Source organism: Malaclemys terrapin, chromosome 5 (genome assembly GCF_027887155.1).
Source record: "Malaclemys terrapin pileata isolate rMalTer1 chromosome 5, rMalTer1.hap1, whole genome shotgun sequence".
NCBI classification, from domain to species: Eukaryota; Metazoa; Chordata; order Testudines; family Emydidae; genus Malaclemys; species Malaclemys terrapin.
In genome coordinates, this window is record NC_071509.1 from 101,692,894 (window position 1) to 101,708,822 (window position 15,929).

Sequence of the window (15,929 nt, forward strand, 5' to 3'; positions counted from 1 at the left end):
ACTGGCCACATTCTCTCTGTGGCAGTCTGCAATAGTTTATGAGTTGATCTGTGATGTACTGAGGCCCCTCAAAAGCACATTGATAGGATGGAAGCCACCATCACGAGGACCCGAGTGATGAACTGGCTTTGTGCTGCTCCTCTACACCAGGGTAAAATTTACTCTCTGTGACCTAGTGGGAATCACAAACAACCAATGTGCCACTCTCTAGAAAATCAGGTCTCAGCTTTCTCCACCCAAACATTACAACAGAAAAAAAGGTTTTGGAAAAGACGACCTCTAGACCTGTTCACAATGCCCAGATAGAGAACCCATGCTCTGAAAAATGTGTGTCCTTCAATGACAGTAAAATCCTGTACCCAATTAAGTCAATGGCAAAACTCCCCTTGACTTCAGAGGAGTCAGGATTTGGTCGTGATTGTTTGCAGTTGAATATTTTTAAAAACGCTGAGGAAATATTTCTTCCGTTGTTTAAAATAAATCAGATTTTTATTTTATTTCTACCGTAGCACGGTTGTAGACACAATCCTGCCCATGGACATGTATATGCTCCCACTAATTGGCCCTGTATGTTTTGTTCTCTTGGTCCCTGCTGTATATACAGTCATAAAGTAACAACAGTGTAAATTAACACTAAGTGGAACAACTATAAAGATAACAGTGTTTAAATAAAAAGCCCTCTTATCTTACTACAGAAATATTTTCTCTACAAATCAGCCGCTAGTCAAAGTGTATCATTATGCATTTTTAAGGCCAACTTTTCTGCTTGCATAACTCCACTGATTTCAGTGGTGTCATCCCAGCAAAGATTCTAACCTGGAGTCTCAAAGTCCCAGCCCGTGGGCCATCTGCAGCCCAAGAACCTCCCCACTGCGGCCCATGGAGGAGAGATGCAGGCAGACACGTTGCCAGCAATGTCTGCTGCAGGCACTGCCCCCCTGCAGCTCCCATTAGCTGCGGGAGAGGGACAGAGATACCATCACTAGACCCTGGGCAGAGTCAGCCATGGAGGCAGCGTCACTTTTTTCCACAATGAATATAAACAAGTCAAAATACTGAACACAACTGTCTAATGCCCACCTTGCTGCAATCCTGAAGGTTTCAACTGCTCAGTCACTTGAGGCCAAATATCAACAAACTGACAGAACTGAAGCGTTGCCAGGTGCCTGGCAAACACTAAAAACTGTCTGGCAGGCGAAGAATTGTATAAAGTTGTATGACAGTTTTATTATTTCTAAGAAATTCGAAATAAAAAATACAATATAAACATTTTCTTTTCTGAACACCATCTTCAGTGACATTATTGGCCCGCTGGGAGGATTTGAGGACTGGCACTGGCCCTAAGGTAAATTGAGTTTGAGACCCCTACTCTAGCCCATGATCTGGCCTTTGGATGAGCCCATGCTTATGCTCTGGACATCCAGTACGCACAAGCAGTGGGAGAAGGTAAAATAAACACAGTGTTTTATTACAATTCCTATTTTGTTGAGGGTCAAGCAATAAAGAGAAAATATTACATGAAAGAATCCTGACATGGTATTTCCTATCAGATCTAGCTGTTTTCAAGATATGTTAAAAATGAATTGCCTATGACGATTCACAAAGTTAATTTAAAATGTAAAAATTCTCATTTTTCTTTTCTCCAATCTGTAATTCTCATGTCAGTGTAGAATGTTAATCTGCCATTCTTGGCTCATGGGAACACAGCCTGATCATAAAAGGATTACTTTGATCAAAAATGAATCAATGGTCTATACTTCCTGGGCTACATTATGACATATTTGAAATAACTTTGCAAACTGCACCTAGATAGATGAATCATTTCTGAAGGGAAGGTTCTAATTCTCCCCTGCCACTCAGACACTGTTACTGGGTTACTGATGTAACCACCAAGAAGGCTATTCCAACATTCAGTATCTTGACAAAGCCAAAGGATTAATAATACTCTGCACTTATATATTCCTTTATTCTGTGGAAAAGAGGTGCACATATTAGCTAGTTAACCAAAACACTCTTAAGCAACATGCATCTGGGCAGTTCTGTAAGAGGATACTCTTCACGTATCACCTCAATAGTGAATTTTGCAGTTTTCTCTCTTGAGTCTAAAGATTAGTCATGGATGTGGAAGCAGACAGCATTAACTAACATGGCTCAAACACATCACAGTTCTCTTTAGAGCCTTCCTGGTAGGGGTTTAAGTCCTAATATTCAGAGCCTGATTTTTAGAAGTGCTGAGCACTCACAAGTTCCAGAGATTTCAGTGCCTAAATATACATTTGGGGGACTGGTTTTAAGCACCTGAATTTGAACATTTTTACCTTACAGTTTTAAGCAACTATGGGAAAAACAGAGGCCCTGATAAGGCGATAGAAAACTCTAATCCCTTTTAACTTGGTATGGGAGTTGCCTTTCCCGAGACTCTTGGGGTAACCTACCCCCAGACCCTTCCAGTCATTTAGGTGCCTAAATACTTTTGAGGATCTGGGTTTACTCCTTACCCACTTCACTTGCCCTTTCTCCTGCCTATCAGTGATCCATTTCCATAGAACTGCCTGGCATAAACCCTTAGCTCCAATTGCCCTGAGCAGATATACTTCCTTATTACTAAAGACAAAGAGCAATACCTTTAGCATCTCAGAAATGTGTATAATAAAAATAATTTTAACAAGAGGCGGTGATATCTATTGTAATTTCATCTCATCTTCTTGCAAAAGTTTTTATCTACAGCAGCCGAGTGCAAAGATACATTGAAATCTCTGCCATGGCATGTGGGGGAAAAAAAAAAAAAAAAATCAGCAAATTTTGTTAGACTGCCTTATATGGATAATGTTAATACTATTTCCCTTAAAGGAATTAAAAACTATATGAAAACAAAAAAACAATTCTTGAAGAAAATGTGGGTTTTTTAAAATCTAATTACAGTATTTAGGATCTGATCCTGCACTGAGATTAGCTAAGACAGGCCTTTATACCTATTCAGAATCCTGTTGGCGATAGGAATTGTGTGTTTTCTCTTTGTACTCTACATGTACTTTATATTAATGTTTTCAAGATAATTCATTTTTCTTAACTGTCTTTATTCAAGTTTCTAAAACCATAAAAACCAACCAAATCTTCAACTTCCATAACTGCTCTTTACTTTTCACAAGGTAAGCAAGTCTCGATGCCAAACTATTTTAGAACTGTCAACAATGTTAAATATGTAGTCTAGTATGATCTGTCAATTATTGTCCTAAAATTCTTTTATCATAATTTTGATATTTTCTGAAGCTTTTTTTGTTTTCTCTGTTCAGCAAATGAGTTGTTGAAATGTGGAAAATTATATAAAACACACTGTGATCTCTTTACCTTGGAAGTTTATCCAGCACAGTCTTCAGCTCATTACATATGAGTTTAACAAGGCCACTCTTTATGTTACTATATGACACGTCGATCATGAAGATATAGGCTGGTGAGTTTGGAGGCTTGTTGTTCTACAGAAAAAACAAACAATCATCATCCACATACACAAAGCAAAACTAGAAAGAGTGACACATTAAGGCCAACAAAACCTACAGACTGCTCAATCAGGCAATCCAAATAATTATTTGATGGTTGACACCTATACTAAATAAATTAATAATAATTAAAATGAGGATCTAATCTTTGAAAAGCACCATCTCTGGAATAAAACATTACAGGATAATAGTTTCCTGCTAGTCTAAAACATCAAGGTGAAGGTATTTATTCGGAGTGGACAAATATTACAGGAAGTTTTCTGTAAACTTTCAAATGTTTAAATAACGTCTCTTTGGCTCTTTGCACACCTTTTATTTTTCCTTTCCATGTACATTTGTATAATAGCATTTCACTAGAATAAATTCTTCAATTCAATTTCCATCAGCATTTGTACCAAAACACTGATAAGCTATAGGAGACCAATCAAAATTAAGCAAAACAACTCAGTCACTTTAGGATCTGAGCCTGCACTGAGATTAGCTACGACAGGCCTTTATGCCTATTCAGAGTCCTGTTGTCGGTAGGAACTGTGTGTGTTTTCTTTGTGCTCGACATGTACTTTATATGAATGTTTTCATGATAGATCATCTTTCTTAACTGTCTTTATTCAAGTCTCCTCAGGATGCCTGCTGTGTTGAGTGCTTTTTATTCTGACATGCATGCTCTTCAACATTTTCAGGGCCAAGACCAAGCCTGATAAAAAGCTTTCACCAGAAGCATTACAACTGATACCAAACTTTTCTGTCTACTATATTCTTTTTAACAACATATAAAATCTTTTTCTTTTTGCCGCCAGAGAGAAGGTTTTCTCCTCAGAAGTGCAACTCCTGCACTTTGACTGGCTATGAATAAGTATGTTTTGTGCTCCAGCAAATCTTGACAACAGCTGAATTTCGAACCACTGAAAGGCCCCCTGTACTTTGAGAAAAAGCTGATTTTATACAAGATAAATAAAGCATGAGCTCATATCATTTATATGTAAACAGAGCTAGGCACCCAGTAACATATTGGGTTGGTACTGATTCTTCTGGGTAAAACTTCTTGCATGTTATTTCTTGTTCGTACTGTAAGTAATGTATAAATGATGAACATACTGTACTAAGCTACACCAAGTTTCTATGTATAATGTTTATTTATACAGTTATTAAAAAGTGGGTGAGGTAATTTATTTTATTGAGCCAACTTCTGATGGTGAGAGAGACAAGCTTTCAAGCTTACACAGAGCTTTTCTTCAGGTCTGGGAAACATACTCAGACTCAGGGCTTGTCTACACCAGCAATTTACAGTGCTGCAACTTTCTCGCTCAGAGGTGTGAAAAAAACACCCCTCTGAGCACAGCAAGTTTCAGCACTGCAAAGCGCCAGTGTAGACAGTGCACCAGCGCTGGAAGCTACGCCCCCCATGGAGGTGGTTTTTAGTAGGGAAACTAAAGACTGACTAGCTAAAGACTGACTGTGCCGTTACCACACAAGGCATGTTAAAGCGTTGCCACAGCAGTGCTTTAGCGTTGCCAGTGTAGACTAACCCTCAGAGTAGAACAGATTGTTTAGCACAGGGGTCGGCAACCTTTCAGAAGTGGTGTGCCGAGTCTTCATTTATTCACTTTAATTTAAGGTTTCGTGTGCCGGTAATATATTTTAATGTTTTTTAGAAGGTCTCTCTCTATAAGTCTATATATTATATAACTAAACTATTGTTGTATTGTAAAATAAACAAGGTTTTCAAAATGTTTAAGAAGCTTCATTTAAAATGAAATTAAAATGTTAATCTTGGGCCGCCGGCCCACTCAGCCCGCTGCTGGTCTGGGGTTCTGTTCACCTAGGCCGGCAGCGGGTTGAGCGGGGCCTGCGGCTGGGACCTCGGCTGGCAAGGGTCTGGCAGCCAGAACCCCAGACCAGCAGCGGGCTGTGCGGGGCCAGCGGCCAGTACCCCAGACCGGCAGTGGAGTGGGCTGAGCGGCTCAGGCCACTGCCGCTCAGGGGTTCCATTAGGGTTACCATATTTCCACAATCAAAAAAGAGGACACTGGGGGGGAAGCCCTGCCCCCATCCACTCCCTCCCACTTCCTGCCGCCCTCAGAACCGCCAACTCCCCCCCCCTTGTCCCCTGACTGCCCCCTCCTGGGACCCCCACCCCCTAGCTAAGCCTCCCTGCTTTTTGTCCCCTTACTGCCCCCTCCTGAGAACCCCCCACCCTAACTGCCCCCTAGGATCCTACCTGTCCCCTGACTGCCCCAACCCTTAACCACACCCCTGCCTCATATTCACACCCCCACCCCCAGACAGACCTCCGGGACTCCCACACCCTATCCAACCGCTCCCCGCCCCAGAGAGGATCCCTGGAACTCCTGACCCATCCAACCCCCTCTGCTCCCTGCCTGCCTCGACCCCCTCTCCACACCCCTGGCCCCTGACAGGCCCCCCCCGAACCACCAACCCATCCAACCCCCCCCGTCCCTTGACTGCCACCTCCAGAAACCCCCTGCCCCGTCTCCAGCCCCCTGGCCCCCTTACCCTGCTGCTCAGAACAGGGTGTTGGGCTCCACGCGGAGCCCAACACGTGGCTGCACTCCCCAGCGTAACACACAACCCGGTCCCTGCCCCCGCACAGTGCTGCCGGAGCGGGGCACTGGGCAGCAGGGAAGAAGGAGAAGTGGGGGGAGGAGGAGCTGCCGAGGCCCGATGCGAATGGCCCAGCTGGCCAGCGATCTGAGAATGCGGTGGGGGGGGGGGGAGGAGTAGCTCTACAGCTGCCGGAGTCCAGCCTGGCCAATGATCTGAAGCTGCGGGGGAAGGGCTCTGGCTGCCGGAGCCCCATGCGAGCGGCTGAATTTCCTGCAGCCCTCCCAGCCACGCCTCGCTCTGCATGGGGGGGAAATCCCAGACATTTTTAGCTATTTACAAATTTCCCCCAGACACTATTTTTAACACAAAAAGCCGGACATCTCCGGGAAAATCTGGACGAATGGTAACCCTAGTTCCATCCACCAGCTCCTGCCAGCTGGGATCCTGGCTGCCAGACCCGCTCAGCCCGCTGCCGGTCTGGGGTCCTGTCCCGGCCCACATACAGTGGGTACCTACCTTCTCCCTGGTTCTGGCCCATTCTCTTCCTCTCTCTGCACTGAACTGAGGGTGGGAGTGCACTGAGCACAGGGCTGGGGGTGAAGGAGCAGGCTGGGGGTTGGGGTGTAGAGTCTGGCCAGGAGCTAGAATGAGGGAGTGGGCTCAGGGTTGGGGCAGGAGGTTTGGGTGTGGGGTACTTACCTGGGCAGCTCCCATTTGGTGCAAGGGGTGCAGGTGGGAATGTGGGGGGCGGGGTGCAGGAGCTCCCGTTTGGTGCTCAGGGTGGGGATGTGAGCGGTGCATGGGGGGCTGGGTATGGGGGGGTGCAAGAGTCAGAGCAGAGGACTGGGGGCATGTGAGGGGGTGCAGGTGTCAGGGCATGGGGTGAGGGAGGCTGGGTATGTGTGGGGGGAGGGGGTGAAGGAGTCAAGCAGAGGTCTGGGTGTGTATAAGGGGGGTACAGGGCTCAGGGCAGGGGCCTGGGGGGGTGTTGGGCGCAGGGCTCAGGGCACGGGCTTGGGGGGTGTGCAGGGCTGCGGGGCTCAAGGCAGAGGGCTGTGGGGGGGGGGCAAGGCTCAGGGAGGGGTCTGGGGTGTGTGTAGGGTGCTGGGAGGTATGTGGGGGGGGTCAGGGCTGGAGGGAATATGCCCCTATTCCACCCCCCCTTTCCCAAAGCCCTGTCCCTGCTTCTTCTCTGCCTCCGCCGGGAGCAGCGAGCACGATGACTTTGCTCCTTCCTGACCCCCTCCCTCGTAAGGGCCATCAGTTGATCAGCCGGCAGGGAGAGAGAGATGGAGAGAAGGAGGAGGGGCAGGAACCCAGCACACTACGGGAAAAGGCAAGGGAGCCGGCAGGACCAAGCTTCTGCCCCCTGCCCCTGCGGGAGGAGGTGGGGGGGGCAGAGAAGAGCGGGCCAGGCAGCATTTTTAATGGCACGCTGCTGCCTGCTGAGATTCTGGCAGGCAGCAGCGTGCCATTAAAAATCAGCTCGCTTGCCGTCTTTGACACGTGCCATAGGTTGCCGACCCGATTTAGCACAAGTAGTTAACACCTATTTGAAGGAACCATTTGAAGTGAAGTGGCCCATTAACACCCCTTCTGTCATAAGGAAAGGAAGGGATAAAAGGGGAAAAAAAGGGGCAGTTGGGGAGGTGGGCAGGTTTGTTAGTGGGTTATAGACTGTTGTCATAAGCCGTAAATCCAGTGTCTCTATTCAGTCCATGATTTTTAATGTCTAGCAAAGTTATGAATTTAAACTCCCAGGGTCATCTTTTGAAGGTGTTGTGCAGGTTTCCTTTTGAGGATGAAGACTGTGAGGTCAGGTATGGAGTGATCATTTTGTGAAAAGTGCTCACCCAGAGGTGATATAGTATTTGTCTTATTTTTTCTGTGAGAGAGTTCATTCAAGAGCGTAGTGATTGACTAGTTTCACCCATTTAGTTGTTACTAGGGCCTTTAGTGGGGATACCACGTGTTGTGATAAACATACTTAGGAGCCACGAAGATATGTCTTTGCAGAGAAGTGGGTTGTTGATCATTGTAGCAGTGGAGAAATGTCTGCAGGTTTTGTATCCACTGTTCTTCTTCGAGAGATGTCCCTGTGGGTGCTCCACTCTAGATGTCCCTGAGGGTGCTCCACTCTAGATGCATCTCTGACAGGATGGGGTGCACACATGTCTCACCACACAGCCCAGGGACTTTGGTCTTCAACCGAGACCTCTCTCCATATAAATGTCCTAGAACTTCGAGCCATTCGCAATGCGTGCCGTCAATTCCTACCACTGATCAAGAACCAACACGTATGCATAATGACAGACAATATTGCATGCATGTTCTACGTGAACAGGCAGGGGGGAGCTCGATCCCAGTCCCTGTGCACAGAGGCTATGAAACTTTGGAACTGGTGCATTGCGAACAACATCCAGGTATGTTTTTTTCACACCACTGACATAGCTCAATCAAAGAAACAAACCTTTGTAGTGTAGACCTGGCCTAAAATGTTTCACAAAATGTTCCTTGGCTTTGTTCTGAAGGCACTGCTGGGGATGACAGTAGTTCAGTTTCCATGACTGTTCAGCTTCCATGAAAAGAACAGGAGTACTTGTGGCACCTTAGAGACTAACAAATTTATTTGAGCACAAGCTTTTGTGGGTTACAGCCTACTTTATCGGATGCATGTAGTGGAAAATACAGTAGGAAGATATATATATACACACACACACACACACACAGAGAACATGAAACAATGGGTGTTACTATACACACTATAAGGAGAGTGATCAGTTAAGGTGAGCTTTTATCAGCACGAGAGAAAAAAAACTGTTTGTAGTCGTAATGAAAATGACCCATTGCCAGCAATTGACAAGGAGATATGAGGAACTGTGTGTGTGTTGGGGGGACAGGGGAGGGGAGAATAAGCATGGGGAAATTGTTTTACTTTGTGTAATGGCCAATCCACTCCCAATCTTTGTTCAAGCCTAGTTTAATGGTGTCCAATTTGCAAATTAATTCCAATTCAGCAGTCTCTTGTTGGAGTCTGTTTTTGAAGTTTTTTTGTTGTAATATTGCGACTTTTAGGTCTGTAATCGAGTGGCCAGGGAGATTGAAGTGTTCTCCAACTGGTTTTTGAATGTTATAATTCTTGACGTCTGATTTGTGTCCATTTATTCTTTTACGTAGAGACTGTCTAGTTTGGCCAATGTACATGGCAGAGGGGCATTCCTGGCACATGATGCATATATCACATTGGTAGATATGCAGGTGAACGAGCCTCTGATAGTGTGGCTGATGTGATTAGGTCCTATGATGGTATCCCCTGAATAGATATGTGGACAGAGTTGGCAATGGGCTTTGTTGCAAGAATAGGTTCCTGAGTTAGTGTTTTTGTTGTGTGGTTGCTGGTGAGTATTTGCTTCAGGTTTGGGGTCTGTCTGTAAGCAAGGACTGGCCTGTCTCCCAAGATCTGTGAGAGTGATGGATCGTCCTTCAGGATAGGTTGTAGATCCTTGATGATGCGCTGGAGAGGTTTTAGTTGTGGGCTGACTGAAGGTGATGGCTAGTGGCATTCTGTTACTTTCTTTGTTGGGCTTGTCCTGTAGTAGGTGACTTCTGGGTACTCGTCTGGCTCTGTCAATCTGTTTTTTCACTTCAGCAGGTGGGTACTGTAGTTGTAAGAACGCTTGATAGAGATCCTGTAGGTGTTCGTCTCTGTCTGAGGGGTTGGAGCAAATGCGATTGTATCGTAGAGCTTGGCTGTGGACAATGGATCATGTGATGTGGTCTGTATGAAAGCTGGAGGCATGTAGGTAAGTATAGCGGTCAGTAGGTTTCCAGTATAGGGTGGTGTTTATGTGGCCATCGTTTATTAGTACTGTAGTGTCCAGGAAGTGGATCTCTTGTGTGGACTAGTCCAGGCTGAGGTTGATGGTGGGATGGAATTGTTGAAATCATGATGGAATTCCTCAAGGGCTTCTTTTCCATGTTTCCATGACTGTTCAGTCTTTAGCTGCCCTACTAAAGCTAGCAATGATCATTATTTAAGGTCTCATGCAATGGCGTTTTTGCTTGTTTGTTTTTATGAGGTGGACACCCATCCACTAGGAAATGGTCCAAAGCCAATCACGTAGACTGTTCCACAGCCATCAAATAAATAGTCCCAGTCACTTACTGAGTCATATTTGAAACACAAACCTATAAATGATAAGCTCCACTTCCTCATTACCTATCCCCTCAATTATAACATTCCCATCCCCCAGACATTTACCCTAAACTTAAAACTATGGCCCTCATTCTCCCTTCACTTGCACCATTGTAAGGCAGGAGTTCTACTGATCTGGGAGGAAAAGCAGGCCATGTTTTTACAAGCTGTTTTGATTTCAGTATTTGGACCCTACTTTAAAAAAAAAAATCAAATGTATTTTTGTAAATCCCACAGCAGTTTATAAAACGATCTTGGCTAATTTCTGACATATATATGATAGAAATGAGACGTTGTGCTTTTGCCACATCCGCTTAACAGAGGAGCAATAAAATAACACAAAACAGCTGTTATTTGTTAACATTTTCTGTAGCTGTTCATCCTCATTGTTTGATAAGCACAAAGGAAGTGATCCTTCAGTTTTGGTCTGAGATTTGGAAAAGAAAAAAACTTTATTGACTCAGACCAAAGGGAAAAAAAATATCAAATAACTCTGTCAGAGTCCCAACAGGCAATAGCTTAACACTTCCAAAGAGGCTTTATATTTCTAACGGATTTATTTAAAAAATAAATAAATCTTGAAACAAATCCACATGAAAATCCACTTTTGTGACAAGATTATAAGAGCATGCTCCTTGACAAAAAGCTACTTCTCAGACCTCCTGAATGAATTAAGCTTTATGACAAGAGCTTTGGATATAAAACTATTACCTGAATCAAAAGAATCAAATTCTAGAACAAACAACAAGTATCTTGAAGATATTTTAACGGACACACCCGATAGACAAATTAATTTTCAAAAGTTATGGGGCAGCTTCAGCTGCCATAAACCAGCACTGATGGAGCTACGTCCATTTACTGTAGCTATGGTTCCTGTACTATATTCCTATTCCTCCCCCTCCCTACATATCTATATAGTGCAGGAACCTCAGCTACAGTAAATGGAATGAATATGAATATATAGATATATATTTTTTCCCTACTTGAGCTCATTTCAGATCTCAGACCTGATCCAGATCCCAGTGAAGTCAATGAAAAGGTTCCCAATCATTTCAATGATCTTTGAATCAGGCCCCAAGTGAACTATGGGGTCAACTAATCAGCTTGCTGAGTTCCTCAAGTTTACTAACAACATAAATACATGCTTACTAAAAACTTAGCAATAAGTTGATGTTCTGAAGCCAAATCCCTGACTTCAATGGAAGTTAAGGGCATTCAAGACCATGCAACCACAGAACAAATTCTTAAGCTTATCATGACTTTGATCCTCCTTCCACCGGAGCTAATAGGAGTTTTGTTGGTCTACGATGAGAACTGAATGTGGATGGACAGAGAAGATCACACTTGACATACTGTGAATTAAGCTAAAAGTGAGCAAAGGTATGTTCAAACAAGGATTTAAATACTTCATATCTGGGAAAATACCAGCAAGTTCTCTCAAATAATTTTATGTGCGTGGCACGCATGTTCGAACAAATCTAGCACATACCCAAAATAAGCCATTTTTTGATTGTGCACTAGAACCACCAAGACAGATCCCTCCACCTGGACTGAGCCCTCCTAAATCCCATAGGGCTCCACGTGGACACAGGGATCCAACCACACACTTCTCCTTGCAGGATTAGGGCCCTTAGGAAAAGAATTCTTTATGAAACTAATATAAATAGCCACACATGTTTTCTGTGAGTGGAAACACTCCATCACTGCTCAGGCACTAATTGTCACCACTTTACTATTAACGGGAACCGCGATCAAATACCAGCCCATTCTGTCTTCAGAGATGTTGTCTGCTATTTAATGTTAATTTGAGAAAGCTATTTACTTTATCAGTCTCCCTGGAGGTGGTGGTGGGGAAATGCATTTCAAATATCCCTTGATTTTATAACATGTACCTACACTTTATTTTTATCAACACTTTTCTGGATTAAGCTTAGATTAGTTTTTGGCCAGATTTCTAACATGGATAAGGAGTTTGATCAGCTATTACTGACCTCCCCACAGAAGAAGACAGAAAAATCTAAAAGGTTAAACTAGTGCTGTACATGGTTTAAGTTAACAAAAGGCTGGATTTTAAAATCTTTTCCTCCATTTAAGGTGTTTAGATATCTGAGCTCTAAGAACAATAATGTGCTTAGACATCTGACTGAGCTAAACTGCTTCTACAGATAAGCACAACACGGCTCTGCAATTGTTTTAAAAAGTGAACTCCTGGTAAGGACAGATTCACAATTTGAAGCCACCTCTGGGGTAGGAAGGCAGTCAGGCAGACATGCTGTGCACAGCAACCTGTGTGCACACAAGTAGGGATGGGAAGTGTATGTTTAGCCAAGAACATTAGGCAAACCATTACTCTTACCAAAAGTACCAGGGGATCATTTGCATCTACAAAGAACAGAGAAAACTCAGTTTATCAACCGTAGAAATGTAAAGGGCTTATGTGACCCTGCTGGGTTATGAAATGGGAGCTCCAGGTAGTCTGTTTCGAACCCGAAGCTCAGATCTCTAAGTCACCCACAACCATTATGATTTATTTTTACAACTAACCATGCTGAACTGATCAAGCTCTATTGGGAATTCTCTTAATTCCCCCACTCCCCACCTACAGTTTAAGGGCCTTTCCCAAAATACACCGGAATCACGGGAAAGACTTCCATTCACTTCAATGGGCTTTGGATCAGGCCCTCAGTGAGTTCATAATATGAAGACCAAATCATACTTCTACAGCTAACAGTGGTCAAACAAACAATTTTTCATTTTTGGGAAAACTGGTAGGTCAAATTCTTAGGCTGAGATTTTCAAAGCAGAGAATGAGATTTAGCCACACATCTGCCTTTAAAATTAACAGAAGACATGTAACTAACACATGACACTGCTTTGAAAATTTCAACTGTAGCCTCTAGAACAATGCCATGTAGTTAGGACCAAATCAAGGCCCCTGGTGAAACTTAGTGGATCCACACACTTTTCTGCAATGCCTTGTAATTCTTATCTGACAGTCATAATTCAACAATTGTTATAACAGGAACCATGAGCAACAATGTTAATGGGGGTGGGAGGGGGAGGTAGTTTTGATATATCATTCTATGCTTCCAGCTACAATTACGCATCCGAAGAAGTGGGCTGTAGTCCACGAAAGCTTATGCTCTAATAAATTTGTTAGTCTCTAAGGTGCCACAAGTACTCCTGTTCTTCTTTTTGCGGATACAGACTAACACGGCTGCTACTCTGAAACCAGCTACAATTTTGAAAATGTTCATAGACTTCTGAACTTCTGGTGTGAACTAGAAAAAGCCTTTATTCTGCTTTAGGTATTTAAAAGATTCAGTTTGTTTTGACATAAATTTGTAAACAGTTTTCTGTGCTGGAAATACTTACTCTGCAATAATCCAATGTAGCGACATATTCATATGATCCTAGAGATAACTCTGGCCTCTCGTAGTGGTCTGTTCTTCTGCCAATGTGGTCCAGATGTTGAAAGAAGAATGGAGGGACTAAAGAAACAAAACAGTAAAACGAATTTTTCTTCTTTTAATAAACAACACGGAACCAATGCAACCTCCCATTTCATGACTTGAGGAAGGAGTGCAAATGCTTAGCAGGGCAACTCATTTTATGCAGAAACAGTGCAGTTTTAAAAAGAAAAAAATATTTTGTGCTTATTGTCACATGTGCTACTACTGTGTTTGAAGCACTGGATCTTTTCCCCCATGAACACTCAAATCTTCCACACTCATCCTGCACAAGCTTGAGTAGTTGGGGATGGTACAGGCTGGGGAGAAGAATCTGTCTTTCCAAGGATGCAGGGACAGCAGGACTACTCCAGGCTTGCTACTGCAAACCTGAAGCTGTCGCAGTCCCAGTGATGGATGCCAATGGATCTATAGAATCAGAGTCAGCAGCACCACCTCTCCACCAGCCAGCCCCACTCCACCCACAAGTTCTGCCTCATAGAAGGTAGCTCTAATAGGGTTTACAAATCCTGGCCTTCTGTTCTGTTCCACTGTGTCGGGAGCATTCTGCAATCAGAGGAGAGGTGCAGGACTTCACAACTAAAAGCGAATGACAGATTACACTGCAGGATTCTTGACAACCTTAGGAAATGAGTCCTAAGAAAATTAAATAGTTGCATCTAAACTAGAGGATGGCAAAAACATTTCTTGTCTAATTTTCATAACAAGAGAAGGCAGCAACCCTTCGCCAATTCCTTCTCAGATACCTTCACTTAAGCTTTTTACATCTCAGTTTTCCCCCCTGTAAAATGGGGATAATGCTTACCTACCTCACCAGGGAGTTTTGAGGCTCAATTAAAAGTTGTAAAGAGCTTTAAGACTCTTGGTTGAAAGGCACCGTAAAATTACAAAGTATGCTTTAAACTGATATTCTAATGAATACTTGACGATATTTACACTGTTTATAATGAACACAGTATGTGTTTGAGAATTTAAATTGAACAAACAATACAACTTGCTATCTGCTATACTTTGCCCAAAAGATTGAGCTTCAAGCCAAAAAAGAGTTGGCATGAATCTTTCAAGGTTCATGTTTCAGAGTTGAAAAGATTACTGTATTAGGGAAAGCACTCTACCAGTGTGATCCTGCTGAGGAAATCCAACTTGATACAAACGTCTAGAAAGACTAGTTCTGGCAAAGACTTGGGATCCAGCCAAAAGCAAAAGAACGCTTACTTATGAGTCACATGCAGCACACTTGAACAAATATGGCATGGTATCTTCTGTGAAAACCAAGCCTTGTCACAGTAAGATTAATAGGTGATTTAACTATTAAATGCATGGTCACGGACATGACTATTCTTACGTTGTTCTAAGCATTTGTTCTTTGCCAGGCACTTAAGCATTTTTAAATAAATTTATTTTCATTTGAAATTCTAGCTAGCAGTTTGGAATAGAGCAAAAACATATCCTGTGTTGACAAAGCATTTAAAAAAGAAAACTTTTGATGAAGCTACAGACTGGATTTCACTGTTTTGTGCGGCTGTATTTTGTAACAGTACATTTCTTTTTAAAAGTGGATTTGACCAAAGAGTTTCTGCATATTTTCTTAGTAAACTATTTAAAAAATAATTCTTATGGAATCTTATTGGGTACATCTCACTAATAATTTTCATATGCAGAACAACTAGTTGAAGGCCCATCATATGAGAGGATATTGTCAAAAACATCATCTTCCAGTTGTGGTTGTATTGCCTTTGTGGAGTGGAGCAAAAGGGCCATAACAGAAGTACAAGACCCAGTTATTCTTTCTACCCATTTCAGGGCCACACCATTAAAGAACATGTGTTTTAATTGTTGCAATGTTCTGTCTCACCAGCACCAGTTTAAGAGCTGTTATTCTCAGTTTAAAGTGATAATGAAGAAATCCAATTCCATATTTTTACCTCCATAAAAGGAAACAGAAGAGTGAAGGTGTCACCAGAAGAACTCTACTGAACTTTATTTTTTGTAATGTAGTATATTCAATTACTGCTATTTCTTCAAAACTGTTCAATTATATTTCCTGAAATCTTTTCTATTGATATGAGACACAAGGGCTCGATCCTCTGTTAAAATCAGAGCAGCTTCCCTGATTTCAACCAAACCAAGCTGATTTGCAAAAGCTGAGAAACTGACCGATAAATGTTTTCAAAAGTTAAATACTTATTCAGGCAGACTAGG

At 42.9% G+C, this 15,929-nt stretch overlaps 1 protein-coding gene across 3 annotated transcripts in view; it reads right to left on the reverse strand.

Moving 5' to 3' along the window:
- The window catches only part of SEC24D (SEC24 homolog D, COPII coat complex component), a 96,729-nt gene that overhangs the window by 23,506 nt on the left and 57,294 nt on the right, over positions 1 to 15,929 (reverse strand). For all 3 annotated transcript variants that reach the window (XM_054029881.1, XM_054029879.1, XM_054029880.1), the window contains 2 exons: positions 13,633 to 13,748; positions 3,349 to 3,473 (listed from right to left, as the gene is read on the reverse strand). In XM_054029881.1, coding sequence (XP_053885856.1) covers positions 3,349 to 3,473; positions 13,633 to 13,748 — 241 coding nt within the window. The remainder of the gene's footprint in view (positions 1 to 3,348; positions 3,474 to 13,632; positions 13,749 to 15,929) is intronic.